Raw genomic sequence first — 17,771 nt, 5'->3', positions numbered from 1 at the left:
GACCCTAGAATCTTTGAGCTGTGATGCTTTCTCTACAATAGAGGATCTTTACAATAGCAATATGAATCTTTCTGTAACTGCATCCCAGCCCAATAGGTACTTGGGAAAGGAACTGGAATTATTCATTGTGGAGGAAGTTGCCGGCACAATAATTTAAATAGCATAGATCCCACGTTGCCGTGTTCATGGTGTTGGCTTGTTGCATTAGACCGAACTTGAAGGCTTGCTTGAATAAGAAGTATTAGTTTAAACTGTTTTACCTAAGCCTCTTTATATCTCCACATTCTTCGGTTTTAAGCTTCTTGGCATACTAAAAAATGTTGGAATCTGAAGTGCCTTTGAATAACAGTGAGGAATAATGTAGTTTCTACATTATGAGTTTCTAACACTGTCCTCACAAACCATTGCAATCTGTTTATGTGAACATTAGGGGACCAGAAAATTTGTCTTGCGGTGCTGACATAAAACACAGAAAAGAAGCCATTAAAACAATGCTGTTCCGCGAGTAGATTTAAGGATATGTATGAAGTAACCTCCGAGCTGTTCTGAGCCCTGTTCAAGTAGCTTCTTTTTTTCTGTGAGAATAATTTGTATTGTTTTGAAAAAAAATAAACTCTCCCACCCACCCATCCACTTCCCCAAATTCCTGGGAAGATACACAATAGTAGGTTTAAGTAGCTTCTGATCTAACTAATTCTTAGCTGCCTGCTTTTATTTTTGAAGGGCAGGTAGTGAAATGGAAGATAAACAAAAACTATTAAACTGCTCAGCAATTCGCAAAGGTGGTTTTTATGAAGGGCGTATAAAAATACCAAGCGGCAAGACAGTCTTAAGCAGAGGAGTCAATTATAAAGCTCACTGCAGTCTTGTCAAATTGGCCGGCTTCAAACTTTAGAGCTTTTGTATGGAATGAATCAGTAGTGCTTCTGAACACAAGACAACTTTCAGTATCTTTTGGCACGAATTGTTTAAGGGCTTTGTATGAGAACGGGAGGAACACTTGCATGTGGTTAACATTCCCACTTAATGATCAGCAGCCTTGGAAGTTCCATGGTAGTAAATAATCCTGTGCTCATTCTCAGGATTTTGGCATTTTATTTTAAGGTGTCTCAAGGAGTGAAATTATAATTTCTCAGCTACAAGGGAGGAAATGACAACAGTGGGTGTTTAGATTTAGATGCGTAGAGAGGTTTTGTTCCCTAAGAAGTAATTTATGCCCAGATCTTAAAAGTCTCTGGATTTTAGCTAGACACAAGGGGACACTTTTAAACTAGAGAGCTTCTTTCTCACATCTGTTTTCAAGTCTTAAGATGGGTAACAGTTTTCATCTCATTCATTTTATAACTCTTCTGAGAGAGAGCTTACATTCTGTTACTTTATGGAAATGGTGTTGAATTGATTACTGTGACTACATTTTCCTTGCTTCTGTAACCTTGCAACAATCTAGTTTTCTGTGTTTTTGGCTTGGTGCCTGGATGCTAAACCATAAATGCATACAAATGTACTCAGTTTTGTTAGGTTCCTGCCCCTGTCCATTGCATTAATAGCTACGTAAAGGTCTTAAGTTTATTCTTAGTTCCAGTGCCTGTGAATGCCAGGATCATTCCTGCTTTTTAACTGCTTCCTGTTAACCAATGAGGGCAACAAATTAGGTATTACATCAAAACTGGAGAGCATGGCTTGTTTCACTCCAAACAAACCATGATTAGCTGAGAACATACCCTTAGTTTAATACCATGGTTATAGATTACAGTGGTACCTCAGGTTACATACGCTTCAGGTTACATATGATTCAGGTTACAGACTCCGCTAACCCAGAAATAGTGCTTCAGGCTAAGAACTTTGCTTCAGGATGAGAACAGAAATCGTGCTCTGGCGGCGCGGCGGCAGCAGGAGGCTCCATTAGCTAAAGTGGTGCTTCAGGTTATGAACAGTTTCAGGTTAAGTACGGACCTCCGGAACGAATTAAGTACTTAACCTGAGGTACCACTGTATAACTCTCTGAAGGCAGTTCTCTTGCATAACAGCTTCTATAGGCAGATTCACCTTAGAAACATATTTGTGATGTGAAAAACCTGTGAGTTGATGGACACACACACACACACACGAAGTGTCTATTTTTGTTGATGCATGAATTGAGGATGCCCAATTTTTGGTAGAGACTCTCTCCACAACTCTTCTGCATCCTGGTCAGTAATACAAGGAAAAGGTCATATTTTTGGGAATCATGCTAGTCCTGTCTCGGACTGCAAGCTGCCTTTCTCCTTGAGCCCAAATTATGTGTGTATTAAACCTGAAAACCATGTCGCTAGAACACCTCATAAACTAAATCCAAAGGTAGTTTGGATTCTTTAGTTTTAAAGCTAGAGTTGTTATATTAGCCTGATTAAGGAACAACATTGCTATAGACTTTATAAATAAATAGATAGATAGATAGATAGATAGATAGATAGATAGATAGATTTATTTGATGGCTTTAAAACCCCAGAGTGCCTTTGTATGAGAGAGTGATATGGGCTCTTCCTCGGTTTTGCGTAGGTGTGAGAATGTCACAGAGCTACATTTTTTGAGGCTATTTGTGCCAGGTTTGTGCACTCTTTTAAATGCAAGTTTTGGCACCGTCTTTGTAAGGCTGTGGTTTAGCTGGTTTACTCCAAATGGCGTGGTTTTATCAAGGCCAGAAGGCTGAAGTACTGTATTGGTCGGTGATGTTTGCTTCTGGAAGCCAAGAAGCATTATGAAAATTACTAAGGCTGCATAAGCACCATACCCTTTAAAGCACATTCTTTCCCTCAAAGAATTCTGGGAACCGTAGTTTACATCTCACAGAATTAGAAATCCCACCAGCCCTTTAACTCCAGTGCCCAGAATTATTTGAGGGCGAAATTGTGCTTTGAGGGTGTATTGTGGGCACAGCCTAAGGACAGGGATGCCCAAACTTTTTTCAGAGAAGGCCAGATTTGATGAAATGAACATGCGTGAGGGCCAACCAAAGTTGTTAAGTTTTTTTGAGAATTGAAGTTACATCCACCATCCAAAATCAGTGAGATGCTCACATTAGTAGTCATAGGACCTTTGTTTTGTGAGGCCTCCTCTGGAAGATGTTCTGTCTGGTTGAAACCTAATCCCTCCTCATCAAGATATCTCATTTTAGTCCAAAAGCAACCTTATGACCAGACCCTCCTTCAAATGTACAAAAGCGGTGGTACCTGGCTTTCAACATTGCATTATATCACCAGCTAAACATCGCAAAATATCGATATAGCAGTGTTTGAAGTAAGGATGTAACTATGTAGATGCATTGGCTTGCTTCACAGTTTTTCCCACATTGTGATTTTTTTCTTAGTCCCAGGGTTGGAAAAAAATCAGTGATTTAAAAAAAAATATCGGATTTTAAAAAAAAATTAAATCAGATTTTTTAAAATTTAAATTGGATTAGTAAAATAAAATGCTTTTGGAGGAAAAATCTTTCTACAGATAGTTTTCTGTTTAAGTTACATTACAGTCCAAAGTATTTGTTTTAAGCTTTTCATGTGTGCTGAAGTTTTTTTTCAAAAACCTTTTAACCACATCAGTTAACAAACATGGATACATATGCTATAATGTTTTTGTTTTAGTTAAATAAATTGTTTAAATTGTTGTTCAGGAAATGATTATTTTTCTCCTTCCAATAGTAAGCAGAAAAGTTCTCCAAAAAGAAACAGTTAACTTATTAAAACCTCTCAATAATTTCATAATTGTCTATGTATTTCTAATAGTGTAATCAAATCAGCAATTTTTGATATAACTGTAAAAACTACTCTGAAAATTTATTATTCAAAAAATGAAACCTTCATCTGGTTGTAAATGCTAACATTATACCAGCAAGAATGAGTCTTTCTGTAAAAAAATATTTAAATCAAGTCATACTGACTAGTGATTTAAATCGATTTGATTTAAATCAAACCCACCCTGCTTAGCCCACAGACACAAATCATGATTTGTGATATATTGCCAGGTCAGAAATTACAGTGGTGCCTTGCAAGACGAAATTAATTCGTTCCGCAAGTTTTTTCTTCTTGCGAGTTTTTCGTCTTGCGAAGCACGGTTTCCCATAGGAATGCATTGAAAATCAATCAATGTGTTCCTATGGAGACCGTCCGGGGACAGAGGGGAAGCGCCGCTCTGTCCCCTCTTTTGAAGCAAGGGGTGGAGAGGAGAAGATCGCTTCTCCCCCTTGCCGCCCCTTAGTTCAAAAGGGGTCCGGGGAGAGAGGGGAAGACGCGCTGCGCTTCCCGCTGTCCCCGGAGCTTGCGGGGCAAGCTTCATTTTGCGAAGCAAGCCCATAGGGAAATTCGTCTTGCGAAGCAACTCAAAAACGAAAAAACCTTTCGTTTTGCGAGTTTTTCGTCTCGCGAGGCGTTCGTCTTGCGGGGCACCACTGTATGAAACTGAGATCACGATATGGGTTTCAAACTGGTTTTGCGTGGTAGACAGGGAAAGCCTGTTTAACTTTTGTGCCAGTCTCTGAACTATTGTTTCTAGAAGCTTGAAGCAGGGCCTGTTTTAGCTAAAATGGTGTTGGCGGGGAGTTGACGTCAGATGGACCTTGTAAGATTTCAGTCAGTAATAACCCCCTGCACATTTTCACTAATAATTCAAGCCGTCTTTGACAATTAATTCAACATAGTCATTCTTCTATTCCATTTATGGGAATTTAATGCTTAGCAAAACCCCACTCCTATCTCTCTCTCTCTCTCTATACATATATATATATGACAGTTATATTTCTTAAGGCAGCGGCAGTATCAAGAGAACACATCTTTCTTCCTTCTTCCGGCCTTAAGTTATTTATTGTTGTGATGTGGCAGGTTTTTGATTTATTTCCAGGCCCGGACTTCCTGTGCTCCTGAGGTATTAGGGACTTCATGCCTTGAATTTTTTTGTAGGGTTTTTGCCCATGATCTCTTGAAACGCCAGCCAAACTGCGAGCAAGCTTTAACAAACAGAGGACATAGATCATGAGAGGATATATATTCTACATAATATTTGGGTTTTGTCCTAACCAGGTCTGGTATCACCGTGAAGCACACATTTCTACAAAACAAACAAACAAACAAACAAACAAACAAACAAACAAACGTAAGGTACATTGAGGTACCCTGAGACAGAAACTAGAGAAAAGCAAAATAAATATCTAAAAATTCGTATGTTATAGAAGATAAAAGAATCAGGTATTAAAACAATATGTTAAGCAAATGTTAAAACAACAATAAACTAAAAAAAATGGCCACCACAGTTTAAATTGATTTCAGCAAGGTCTTCAGTAATTGCCTAAAAACAATTCACAAAATCTAGTTGAAGACTGTGCCATCTGTGAGAGTTTGAAACTTTCTTTATTTGTGTTTTGGGTTGGTGCACAATAAACCAATCTAAAACACACCAGAATTCCAGGAAGAGACTGCTGGAATTGCAAATGAAGCAGCACTGTGATTCAGGAATAAGATGCAATTTTGCAAAGAAACTTTTGACTGTGACTTAGTTGTACCTATGACTCAGCCAGGGAGTGTTTCCTGTTAACATGGAACGTATTTTTGTTCAGAGCTCGTGTTTTGCAATCACCCACTCAGCAGTCTGACAGTACAAATCATGTGCTTATGATAGCAAATTACAATACCTGGGCCCAGTTAATCATGTTCTTGAATCCTTTCTCAAATCATAGCCTCCTTGGTCGGTGAGTGATGTGCTTTTAAAGGGCAGGTTGTCAGCATTCAGTTTTAAAATAGTCCCACTTGAGGTTTTTGTCAGCGTGCCACAAATCGAGCTCTAGCTCGAAGAGAAGCTCGACACTCTAGTGTGTGCTGCAGTGCATATGCATTCCCAGGGACCCTTTAGTATTGGCCAGTGGTATAGCGTGGGTTGCCAGTGCCCGGGGCCATGTGGAGTAGGGTGGGAGGGAAACGGACGGGAGTACACATGCGCATTCAACTGCCTAATGGCGTCTGCGTCACCCAGGAGATCACAGCCGTAGAGATAAGAAATGAAGAGCTGTTCCATCGTCTGGCGAGGTCACTTCCTGGTTCGCTGGGAGAAGCCATTTTCAGTGGAGCCCAGCGATGGAAGCGCACAGCTGTATTGAGGCAGCAATGGGTGTTGAAATTTTGCGCCCCTAAGAACATTGTGCCTGGGGCAACCGCCTTGTACCTCCCCCACACTTTGCCACTGGTATTGCCTGCAATTAAAGAGGGAGATGCAGGCAGGAGGTCTTGCACACTTGCTGATGGTGGCAGCTGAGGCTCTGGCTGATTATTCATGCTTCAAAGCAGGGGCAAAGAATCATGGCTCAGCAGTAACTTATGTGGTGTTGTTGTTAGAAATGTTCCAAGACATATACTGTAAAAGAAGAACAGAGCAATACAAGTACAGTCGTACCTTGGAAGTCGAACGGAATCCGTTCTGGAAGTCAGCTCGACTTCCAAAACGTTTGGAAACCAAAGCGCAGCTTCTGATTGGCTGCAGGAAACTCCTGCAGCCAATCGGAAGCCACAGAAGCCTCATCGGACATTCAGCTTCCAAGAGAGCGTTCAAAGACCGGAACACTCACTTCTGGGTTTCGATCATTCAGGAGCTGAAACGTTCGGCAACTAAGCTGTTTGAGATCCAAGGTACAACTGTATATTATATCTACTGTAATCTGTGAGCGAATTTGGATCACATACTTAAACATCAGCCTTAATAAACCACAATATCTCCCTTGGTACAGTTATATTATGAGCCTAAATGAATTCATATTAATTGTGATTTGTCTTCTTTCCTGGTCTGTAAACTCTGAGATACACACTCTCTCGTGAGACACACACACACACATCTCCACAGCTTCTATCCTTATTTTTTGAAATATATGACATTCCTTCACCTCTTTATAATCTTCTGATTCAGGAGGTAGCCTGCAGTGTTAGTACAAGCAATGCAGCGTATAGGCTGTTTTTCCTTTCTGACATCCAGTGTGCTGCTGGGGTTAGAGTGTTGGACTAGCACCTTGGGAAGGTACCCCTGCCCGTATGGGACAGTCGTGTCCGACTCTAGGGTTGTGCGCCCATCTCACTTAAGAGGCCGGGAGCCAGCGCTGTCCGCAGACACTTCCGGGTCACGTGGCCAGCGTGACGAAGCTGCTCTGGCGAGCCGGCACCAGCGCAGCACACGGAAACGCCGTTTACCTTCCCGCTATACAGCGGTACCTATTTATCTACTTGCACTTTGGCGTGCTTTCGAACTGCTAGGTGGGCAGGTGCTGGGACCGAAAGACGGGAGCTCACCCCGCCGCGGGGATTCGAACCGCCGACCATGCGATTGGCAAGCCCTAGGCGCTGAGGTTTTACCCACAGCACCACCCGCGTCCCTAGCACCTTGGGAAACCAGAGTTCAAATCCCCAGTTGGCTATGAAGCGAACTGCCTTTCAGCCTAACCTACCTTGTAGGGTTGTTATGGGGATTAAATGGGTGTGTGGGTGTGTCTACCTTGAGCTCCTTGAGGAAAAAGGTGGGACGTAAATGAAAAAACAAAGCAAAACAAATCTGTTGGAATCTGTACTCTCCTGCTGGTTCCTCTTTAATTCAATTCCTAGGTATGAACAATACAAGCTTTAATGCTGGTGTTTGTTTGTGTTGCTTGTCTTGAATTAAAGGTGTCATCTTGCGCATGTTCAAGCCCTTTCTGGCACAGTGTATCCAGCTTTCTCTCCTGGGCGATCCCTCCGTGCTTGTGTTAGATTGCCTTAATTTACTAGAAACATTTAAGTTTCACCACCATCTCTCTTTTTCTCTTTCTCCTTAGGTGGCTTTGCTTTTGTATATGAAGCTCAGGATGTTGGAAGTGGCAAAGATTATGCTTTAAAGGTAAATATCCTCAGTTTCTTGGGACTCAACACATGTCTTTACATTGTTGACATGGTTAACAGTAAGGCAGCAAACATGAAAATACCCGTAGCTTATAATGAATCAATTTGGAATCTTTCCCATAGAAAGTAATGCAAAATGGATTAATCCGTTCCAGACTTTTAAAAACAACCCCTGAAACAGCAATTTAACATGACTTTTGCGATCTAACGAGACCATTGATCCATAAAATGAGAGCAATAAACAATGTACTGCAGTCACACAACCAATCAATCAGTAGCTGAAGTGGGTTCCACACAGTCACAAAAACAAAACGAAAAGAGCCACAAAAATGCAAAATAAATAGCAAAAACAGACAGACCTCAGCATAACACGCAAAACAGAAGCGTGGCACTCAAATTGGAAGCGTAACACTCAAATTGGAGCACATTTAGCTTCCGAAAAAAGTTCACAAACTTGAACACTTACTTCCGGGTTTGCAGTGTTTGGGTTCCAAGTTGTTTGAGTTCCAAGGCGTTTGAGAACCAAGGTACTGCTGTATGTCCTAGTTGGAAGGAAGCACGGCTCTTTCTTTGTATGTTAGAAAAAATTCTAAGGGTGTGTATGGGACGTGGGTGGCGCTGTGGTCTAAACCACTGAGCCTCTTGGGCTTGCCGATCAGAAGGTCAGCGGTTCGAATCCCCATGACGGGGTGAGCTCCCATTGCTCGGTCCCATTTCCTGCCCACCTAGCAGTTTGAAAGCACGCCAAAAAGTGCAAGTAGATAAATAGGTACCGCTCCAGCAGGAAGGTAAACGGCGTTTCCGTGCGCTGCTCTGGTTTTGGTGTTCTGTTGCGCCAGAAGCAGCTTAGTCATGCTGGCCACATGACCCGGAAAAATCATCTGCGGACGAACGCCGGCTCCCTCGGCCTGTAAAGCAAGATGGGTGCCGCAACCTTTACCTTTATGTACGGAAGCTATGTTTGTTGTGATGATTTGTACAATTAGTAAAGTAGGAGGCTAACAGTAGGTGGTGCCAAAGCCAGTGACGGGCAGAGCCAATTAAGTCTAGTTTCTTCCTCATCCTTCTCCTTGTTAAGTTACACAAGGGCCACGCTGAGACTAAGGAAGAGGAAGATGACAGGCTTTGCCGTCGCCTGGACTGTTCATAACTAATAAGGCAGACAGTGGGGGATAGCTGAGGGCAGACTGAAGTTTGAGGGCAGTGCATCATTCGCCCTAAGTGGCTGACCTTTGCTGCGATTTAGTAGTTCATATACTTTCTTGCTGCATCTGAGAAGTAAACTATTGCTTTGCCAAATGCCGGCATTCCTGCTTCACGGTGTCTCTGTAGGCCACCTTCCTTTCTAGTGCATCGCTACTGTAGAGAATCATTGGGATCTTGCCATTCGAGATTTGAATGGTTTTGCAAACTCATCTGGAACAATAGCAGGAGGATAATGGTGTCCCTTTTTTCCAATTGGCTTTTGTTTCAGAGCAACCTAGAATAGCTTTGAGTGTTAAACCTTTGTTTCAGGCTTTTGCTTATTGCTTTTTTGATATATATGAATTGCAAGCCCTTTAACTTGCACCAGATGCTTCCAGAGCGTTGAACAATGAAATACTTAGAGGGGTGCATTTGAATAGTTCTGGGGTATAGTGTCATTGATGCTACGTAAACACTTAAAGAATAAATAAGCCATGAAACCTTAGCCTGCCCCCTCCCCAGGACTAAAGTTGTCACTAGTGAATGTGTCAGAGCAACTTACAAGTTAGCTATTACCATGAGACTGGTGTTCCTTCTGCCTGGGATACTTCTGCCCCAGAGTAGATTTGTTGAAAACATAATATTTGTTACATTTCTTAAAACATGCAAGCCTTTCTTCCTCTAAGGGGCTCTGAGTGATATTTTGGTTTCATAAATGACCTGTAAGGTAGATCAATCTGAGCAGCAGTGACTTGTCCAAGGGCACCCACTGAATGTCATGGCTGAGTCAGAAGTTGAAGGTGGGACGGGACACCATATCAGGCTGGCATTTGTAGCCATATTTCTCCATAACGGGTAGATAGCAAACTTCTGGTAGCCCAAAATTGGGGAGGTGTGCAGGAAAGCCCTCTTCTTAACTTGTAAAACAGACTCTGGCGTCATTATAAGAAGGTTGTAGAAACTCTAGAAGGACCTCAAAGACCTTCTCATAATGGTGTTGCACCAGAGGGAGGGAAATGGGTGTAAATGTGTGAAGCCTCCAGCCCACGTGTGCTCATGAGTGTATGTGTGTATGCCCTTTTTTCTCTGTGAAGGAGAAATGATTACGAATAGCACTGGGTGCTTAAGCTTCGCCTTCTGAAACAGTGTGCTTATAGAGGTTACTTGCATGTGTTCAATAGTTGGTCGTTAACCGTAACAATCTGCAACAAGTGAAAATTAAGATTCCTGGGAATTTGCTCTAGGCACTAAGCTTGCACAAGGTTTTAGGTCACAAGCAAAACCACAAGCATGTGGAATTGCGGAAATCTGAAAGGTGTTTCCATGCAAAATGACATTCCTCATGCCCTTGGTATATTGTTGGACTACAACTCCCATTGGCCATGCAGCTGGTGTCTGGTGGGAGTCGTGATCTGACAAAATTTGGAGAGCGTTATGTTGAGGGAGACTGTTATACTGGGCTAAGATTCTCTCCCCCCCAAATGTTGGAACTATTCTTGCAAGTGACTTCATAATAGTAACGTAATTTGAACTTTAAGTGATGGGTCTCTGGTGCTGCCATGCTTCTTGTCACCAGTGCTTCACAATGGATGTTGAAGATGGCAAGGCAGGCTGTCCCTGATATTCACGTGTGGGCTGTGAAATGTCTCTTTCATTATATAAATCATAAGAATATATGCTGTCATAAAAAAGACTGATATTAATTTATTGGAAAGATAATGCCATGTCTCTCTATGATCAGTGGATAGAAGATACGGCAACTCTAGCAACACATGAACAGATCGCTTTTCAACGCAGATTGTGTATGGATAAATGCAACAATATTTGGAATCCATTCATAAAAAGCATAATGCCTTGTTAACAATTTTACATTTCTATAACATCTTTATTTCCTGACAGAGATTATTATCTAATGAAGAAGAAAAGAACAAAGCCATCATTCAAGAAGTTTGTTTTATGGTATCCTTTTAGAAACAACCTGAAATGCTTTGGGTAAAGCAGTCCTTAATTATACAGTTATGCATATCCGTCTTTGGTTGTCACAGGTTGTCTAAGGGATCATATCTGTGGAAGTTCAGAAATTTCATAGTTTGGTACAAATGATCCTTTTTGTTTGTGGCACCAGGATTTCTTCTGACACGTTAAATGAAGGCATACAGATTAAAATTTTGGCTTGTCTTAATTTTCCCAATTCACATAGGCACTATAAAAAGAAATGTGCTGTGTGACCTGTTCTTATTTCTTAAAACATCATTGGAAATGTTTCTGTAGCAGTAGATTTGCCCGCACGCTCCCTGCCTCCAGAGAAAGCTGGGAATTCCAATGGATTTGGGACTGTAATCTCTCAAGGAAACGAGCTGTTCTTTATTGTATAACCTGGCTGCAAAAGATGTGTTCCAAATCTAGCAATCTTTGAAACTTTAACAGATGAAATCCTCTAGAAAAAGCTATCTGGTCACCCGAACGTTGTCCAGTTCTGCTCTGCTGCATCAATTGGAAAAGAAGAATCTGATACTGGGCAAGGGGAGTTTCTTCTGCTAACTGAGCTTTGCAGAGGTAAAATGATAATTTATGTGGGCTCTTTATTGTTTGGTGGACTAATCTAGCAGTTCAGCCAAGCCGGTCCTTCCTTCAGAGATGACTGTGGTGAGGCTGGTCAAAACAGCGTTCCAGCTTTGTAGATAAGCTGGCCAATTTTACTTAGTCAGCAAAAACTTCTAGTGGCCAGCTGGGGTCTTGGCAGAGGAGGAAGAAGAGGCCTCTGGTAGTACATTTCTATACCAGACACATTTCTATGCCTCCTCGCAGCCTACTTTGGTTTTGATGCTGGATGCTGAGAAGGAATGGAGCACCCCATTCTTGCATGGAACTCTTTGCTATGGCTACTGGGCTCATGCCCAGTAAGATAAAGCTGTTTTCTTTTTCAATTATATTTTACCAAGTTTCAACATTTTTAACATACACAATCAAGATACAATTTTGTCTTTTCTCTTGATTTTGTTGATTTCCCACTTTGTTTTCCATGGAGTTGTTGCTTCTCCCCTTCTGCTGCCCCCTATCTTCTATCTATTAAATCAGGTTAAGGCTGTTTTCTTGTCACAAGGGGTTGCCGCTTACAGCCAGTGTCACAGATCTTGTCCACCAGGTAGGGTGGAGACGCAAGGCTAGCTTCCCGGAAGCTGGACCTTCCAGTTGTTGCTTCCCAGGAGGGAGAGGGGCAGGACGGTTGGTGCAGTGCAGATGCACGGGCAGAGCCAATCCAGCGCTCTTTCTGGTGCGTTCACACTGCACTGACATCTGGGCCACATCACATCTTGGTAAAGCAACTGTGACCCACCTGCCTGGAAGCTAGCACAGCGGCTCTTCCCAACCCGGCGAGCTACTTCGCAAGTCACTCTCGCATCTATGGATATGTAGTTCTATACTGGGGCTTCTTAGAGTACAGCCTCAGCCCCCCAGCTCTGTATTTGCCCTGTGCCTGATGTCAGGTCTTCTTTTTTAACAACCATGTGTTGCATGTGTTTGTCTAAAGCCAAGATGTGCGCTCCCCCTCATTTACAGGTGCTCCTTCTGAGCTAGGCACCAACCAAAGCTGTCAACCGTCCCTTATTTGGCAGGAAACTCCCTTATTCCAGCGCCGTGTCCTGCTGCTGTCCCTTATTGATGACGTCCCTTAAATTTCCTGGGTTTCAAAGGAAGCAGCTCTTCTCCTTCCCTCCCTGCTGGCCAGGGAGGAGGGAGGCTCCAACTGTGTTGCTTAGCTGCGTTGCTCACCCAATAAGGAGTCTTAAGAATGACTGGGGGGGTGGAGCTTGCATGCCTTGTGCCGATCAAATCAGCCACGTTGCCTGGGGACTCTCTTTTGCTCAGCGCTTCCCAGCGGAGAGGTGACGGTGGTTTTCCTTGCTGCATCCCCTTTGCCGGGTTGCTGCGCTGTGGGAACCACCGCTTGAGGCTTCATTTGCCTTCTGGATGGGCTTTCTGCCTTTGGCTCGGAGGGGCTCAGAAGGCGAACATACCTGTGTTCAGAAAATCCCTTATTTTGGCTGCTGATCCCTTATTTTCGAGGCTGCTGGCCCCTTATTTTCAAATCTGTAAGTTGACAGCTATGGCACCCACACAACCAAGAGTCCTGATTATGCAGAGCCCCTATACCAGTGTTTCCTAATGTTGGGTCTCCAGCTGCTCACTGCCCTATATACAAAGTGAAGCTTGCTCGTTGGCCTTCTTATACAGACACTAGCATGCAACACAAGGTGGTTTGGATGCAGGTGACGCTGTGGTCTAAACCACTGAGCCTCTTGGGCTTGCCGATCAGAAGGTCAGCGGTTCGAATCCTCGCGAAAGAGTGAACTCCCGTTGCCCTGTCCCAGCTCCTGCCAACCTAGAAGTTTGAAAGCATGCCAGTGCAAGTAGATAAATAGGTGGGAAGGTCAACGGTGTTTCTGTGAGCTCTGGCACTCGACACAGTATCCTGTTGTGCCAGAAGCCGTTTAGTCATGCTGGCCACATGACCCAGAAAGCTGTCTGTGGGCAAATGCCGGCTCCCTCGGCCTGAACGTGGGATGAGCACCACAACCCCATAGTCACCCTTGACTGGACTTAACCATCATGGGGTCCTTTACTTTTACCTTTAGGAGGTGGTTGGCCCCCTCCCCTTTTTTAATAAAAAAAGGAATATCCAATGTTCGCTTGTGTGCCTTACATGGAAGCAATCCATGCATTGGTCTCCCCTAACCCCTCTCTCATAACCTTCTTGTTTATTGAAAACCACATTGGGAAAGGCATTTTAAATTGACGTAGAAATGACTGGCTCTTCTTTCCTCCCACACAGTTATTCTTTTCCCCCCTTCTCTCCCCCCCCCGAGACGGATATTAATTAGGACTGTGAGCTTTAATCACAGCTTTAATTGCCGATTAAAATTTGCTCTCTAATTAATTGGTGTGACCGGGACTGAAGGGCACCCTGCCGTGCAGGTCACACAGACACGATGGCTCCTTTGTCCTTGTGCCAAGTTGGAAGAGAAGAAACACTTGGAAGAGGGTTTTTTTCCTAATGGCTTTCCCCTTTGGTCTGTATCCAGAGCTAGTAGATGTTTTGCATTTGAAGTTAGTCAGCTTTTTCTTCTTGCAGTGAGAACTGCAGGCAGCTGAGACTGACAGGGTTCAGTATTTGCTTTTGCTCACTCCTCCACCCCCCCCCCTGCTGCCCTTGGATCTTGGCCATGATTTGAGAATTGAGGGCTGGGGAATTAACATTTCACATACTCTGGAGTTCCTTGTTTTATATGTGCAGGAGCTACTGCTTAGGAACAGGATAGGAAGATTTGCTTAGGAATCGAATATTGTGTAGGAGGGCATGAGAGGTTTGCTGTTTGTGGGCTAATAACGGGGCAAGATGGCCGCCCATCTCATCCTGGTTTGAGGTGGCAGACCTCTGAGGGTGGAGACCTGGACCCCCATTTCATGGTGTGTTCACTCACAAGGAGGGAAGAACTAAGGAAGGAAATTAATTGGCAAGTAGGGTGGGCTTTACCCTTTCTGGTCTGGGGTGGGGGCCAAATTCTCACTCAAATATAGAAGAAGCCATGTTGTTTGCTTCCTTGCTTGCTTAGTTTGTGTATGTGGCGCCACATCTGCATCTTTAAAGTGTTATTATCCCACTTTATACAGTCATGGCTTCCCTAAATTGGTAGTGTACAGCTCCCCAGGGAATTGCAGTTTGTTAAGGGGTGCTGAGAGTTGTTAGGAAGCCCTCGCATTCCCCTCGCAGAGTGTCATGAATTTTTCGTCCACAGGGCAAGTGGTGGAATTTCTGAGGAAAGCTGAATCCAAAGGGCCCCTCTCGTGCGACACGGTGCTGAAGATCTTTTATCAGACCTGCCGTGCAGTGCAACACATGCATAAGCAGAAACCTCCTATTATTCATAGAGATTTAAAGGTACAGAATCCGAAACAAGCTGAACGGCTGATTTATGCAAAGGAGGCGTTTGTTATGAATCCGGAGGAGCAGCCAGTAGCAAGTTATTTAATCTTTTCATAAAATTTATATACTGCTTGAGGGTAGAAAATGAATGAACCTAAAAGCAGTTTATAATATTTAGACTGAGTGTGTTTTGAGTTTGTCATGTAGTAAATGGAAAAGTATTGCATCGGATAATAATAGTAATAGTAATAATAGTGGTAATAAAGTTATTATTTATACGCCACCCATCTGGGTGGGTTTCCCCAGCCACTCTTGGCAGCTTACAGCGTATAAAAACATAGTGAAACCTCAAATATTAAAAACCTCCCAATAGAGGGTTGTCTTCAGATGTTTTCTAAAAGTCAGAGAGTTGTCCATTTCCTTAGCATCTGATGGGAGGGCGTTCCACAGGGAGGGTGCCACTACCGAGAAGGCCCTCTGCCTGGTTGGCAAAAACATGCTACTAAATTATATTGGCTGAGAATAAAGAGGTGGGAGGATGTTAAGGATTGGTCGTACATGTACGCAGCCCACAACTAAGTTAGTCGCAAGCTTAGCGGTGGGCACATATGGAAGTCCAAACCAAATGGTTCATAGAATGCTTTTATAACAGTCACTACATTTTAGATCTCTTGGGGCTGGTTCATACAGCCAGCCATATGGAAACATTCTTGTAGTGCAATCTCTAATTAAAAGTAGTCTGGGAAATATTGATAGCTAACATGATGTTTATCGCATCTTTCGTTGTACTTTATTCCATTAGGCTAATCTAAGAAGCAGCGTTCGCTGCTCTCCAGAGGGAAGGCCTCTTCTAAAATAAACACACGTATTAGGGAGTGTGAACAGTGCAGCCAGTACAGAATTGATAAATCTTGTGCGCTTCGATGCTGTGAACTTGGGAGGATATATGCATGAAAAGCTGCCTTTTTTAATATAAATGTACGTGTGTCCGCTGAATATGCACCCTTAAACTCCCCACTTGATTGTCCGTACAGATAGAAAATATGCTGATGAGTAACCAAGGAACAATTAAACTGTGTGACTTTGGCAGTGCAACAACCATAGCACATTACCCTGACTACAACTGGTCCGCACAGAAAAGAGCAGCGGTTGAAGAGGAGGTGAGAAACCTGATACTCTGATTTATTTTCAACGTTTTGTAACTCTAGGCTTTTTGGTATCCCTTAAATCCATTAGATCAAATTCTGTCGCAGTGGAAATTACTTGGAAATGTTATTTGGGGGGGGCATTCTTTTCCTGGTCCTATACAATACATTCTTAAACTACTACTGTAATAAAATAGTAGCCTTCAGCTGTGTATGGCTGCAAGCCTGTACACATTTAACCTGGGAATAAGCCCCACTGCATTAGATTGTGCTGTCTGCTAAGAAGCACCACATAAAGTGTCCTTTTCTCTCTGAACCACAGCACAAATACTACATCTCTTGGGTACTTCGGTCTTCTCTGTTGGTTAAGGCTGAATATATTTCGTTCAGATAACGTAAAAGTCGTGTCCAAAAGTTCTGCATTCGGTTTCCAAAGTGAATTGTGAGCCAAGCTACCTGTGTCGCCCTGATTTGTATAACATTACTTCTGAGAGCTGCTTTTCAGAAACCTGGAACGCTTTTGGCAAGGGCTGGTAGATTAGCATCAGGCACCTGAATTTAGGGAGCAGCAATATTAGACGAAAATCAGGGAGCCATGATCTAGGGTGCTGCAGTGCCCTCTCCTAGTCACCAGGGGCCACTATATTTTGCTGGAGCTTCATGATAGCCTTTAAGGCAGTGCTACATGAAGGAGTAAGGGATGCGGGTGGCGCTGTGGGTTAAACCACAGAGTCTAGGACTTGCCGATCAGAAGGTCGGCGGTTCGAATCCCCGCGACAGGGTGAGCTCCCGTTGTTCGGTCCCAGCTCCTGCCAACCTAGCAGTTCGATAGCACAAAGTGCAAGTAGATAAATAGGTACTGCTCCAGCAGGAAGGTAAACGGTGTTTCTGTGCACTGCTCTGGTTCGCCAGAAAGCGGCTTAGTCATGCTGGCCACATGACCCGGAAGCTGTACGCCGGCTCCCTCAGCCAATAAAGGGAGATGAGCGCCGCAACCCCAAAGTCTGTCATGACTGGACCTAATGGTCTGGGGTCCCTTTCCCTTTACTTACATGAAGGAGTTTGCAGTGGTCTGTCAACTGGCCATGTGGGAACAGGAGGATTGCAAATTTACTGGTCACAGGGTCGTCAGGTTGTAAAACGTGAGTGGTGGTGGTGAACTCTCAAAAGGGTGGTCCATTTACTACAGGCCTCTGAAATCATTCCCAGAACAGCATAATGCTGCTTACAGGTTTTTGAAATATTGAGTGGTATATAAATGCATTTAATAAATGAATAAATAACCAAGAAACAGATCAAAGAAGATCCCTTTTCTTTGAGAGTTCCCTGCCGCATCCCATGGCTTGTAAGAAGAGGATATTGCTGTCTACATATATATCCAGTCTAACAGACTAGGTTGGCAGGAGCTGGTACAGAGCAATGGGAGCTCACCCTCTTGCAGGGATTTGAACCATCGACCTTCTGATTGGCAAGCCCAGTGGCTCAGTGGTTTAGACCACAGTACCACCCGCGTCCAAGCCAACCTAGCAGTTTGAAAGCATGCCAGTGCAAGTAGATAAATAGGTACCGCTGTGGTGGGAAGGTAAACGGCGTGTCAGTGCGCTCTGGTTAACTGTCCAGGGGTCCCTTACCTTTACA

The 17,771-nt window shown here is 43.4% G+C and overlaps 1 protein-coding gene across 3 annotated transcripts in view; it reads left to right on the top strand.

Moving 5' to 3' along the window:
- The window catches only part of GAK (cyclin G associated kinase), a 72,211-nt gene that overhangs the window by 8,780 nt on the left and 45,660 nt on the right, over nucleotides 1-17,771 (top strand). For all 3 annotated transcript variants that reach the window (XM_081176163.1, XM_081176162.1, XM_081176161.1), the window contains exons 2-6: nucleotides 7,814-7,875; nucleotides 10,962-11,021; nucleotides 11,504-11,618; nucleotides 14,861-15,003; nucleotides 16,023-16,148. In XM_081176163.1, coding sequence (XP_081032289.1) covers nucleotides 7,814-7,875; nucleotides 10,962-11,021; nucleotides 11,504-11,618; nucleotides 14,861-15,003; nucleotides 16,023-16,148 — 506 coding nt within the window. The remainder of the gene's footprint in view (nucleotides 1-7,813; nucleotides 7,876-10,961; nucleotides 11,022-11,503; nucleotides 11,619-14,860; nucleotides 15,004-16,022; nucleotides 16,149-17,771) is intronic.

The sequence above is a fragment of the Podarcis bocagei genome (genome assembly GCF_964188305.1).
Source record: "Podarcis bocagei genome assembly, chromosome: 17".
Lineage (NCBI taxonomy): Eukaryota > Metazoa > Chordata > Lepidosauria > Squamata > Lacertidae > Podarcis > Podarcis bocagei.
Note: the sequence above shows the minus strand (reverse complement) of the source record. Positions and strands in the feature narration are given on the sequence as shown.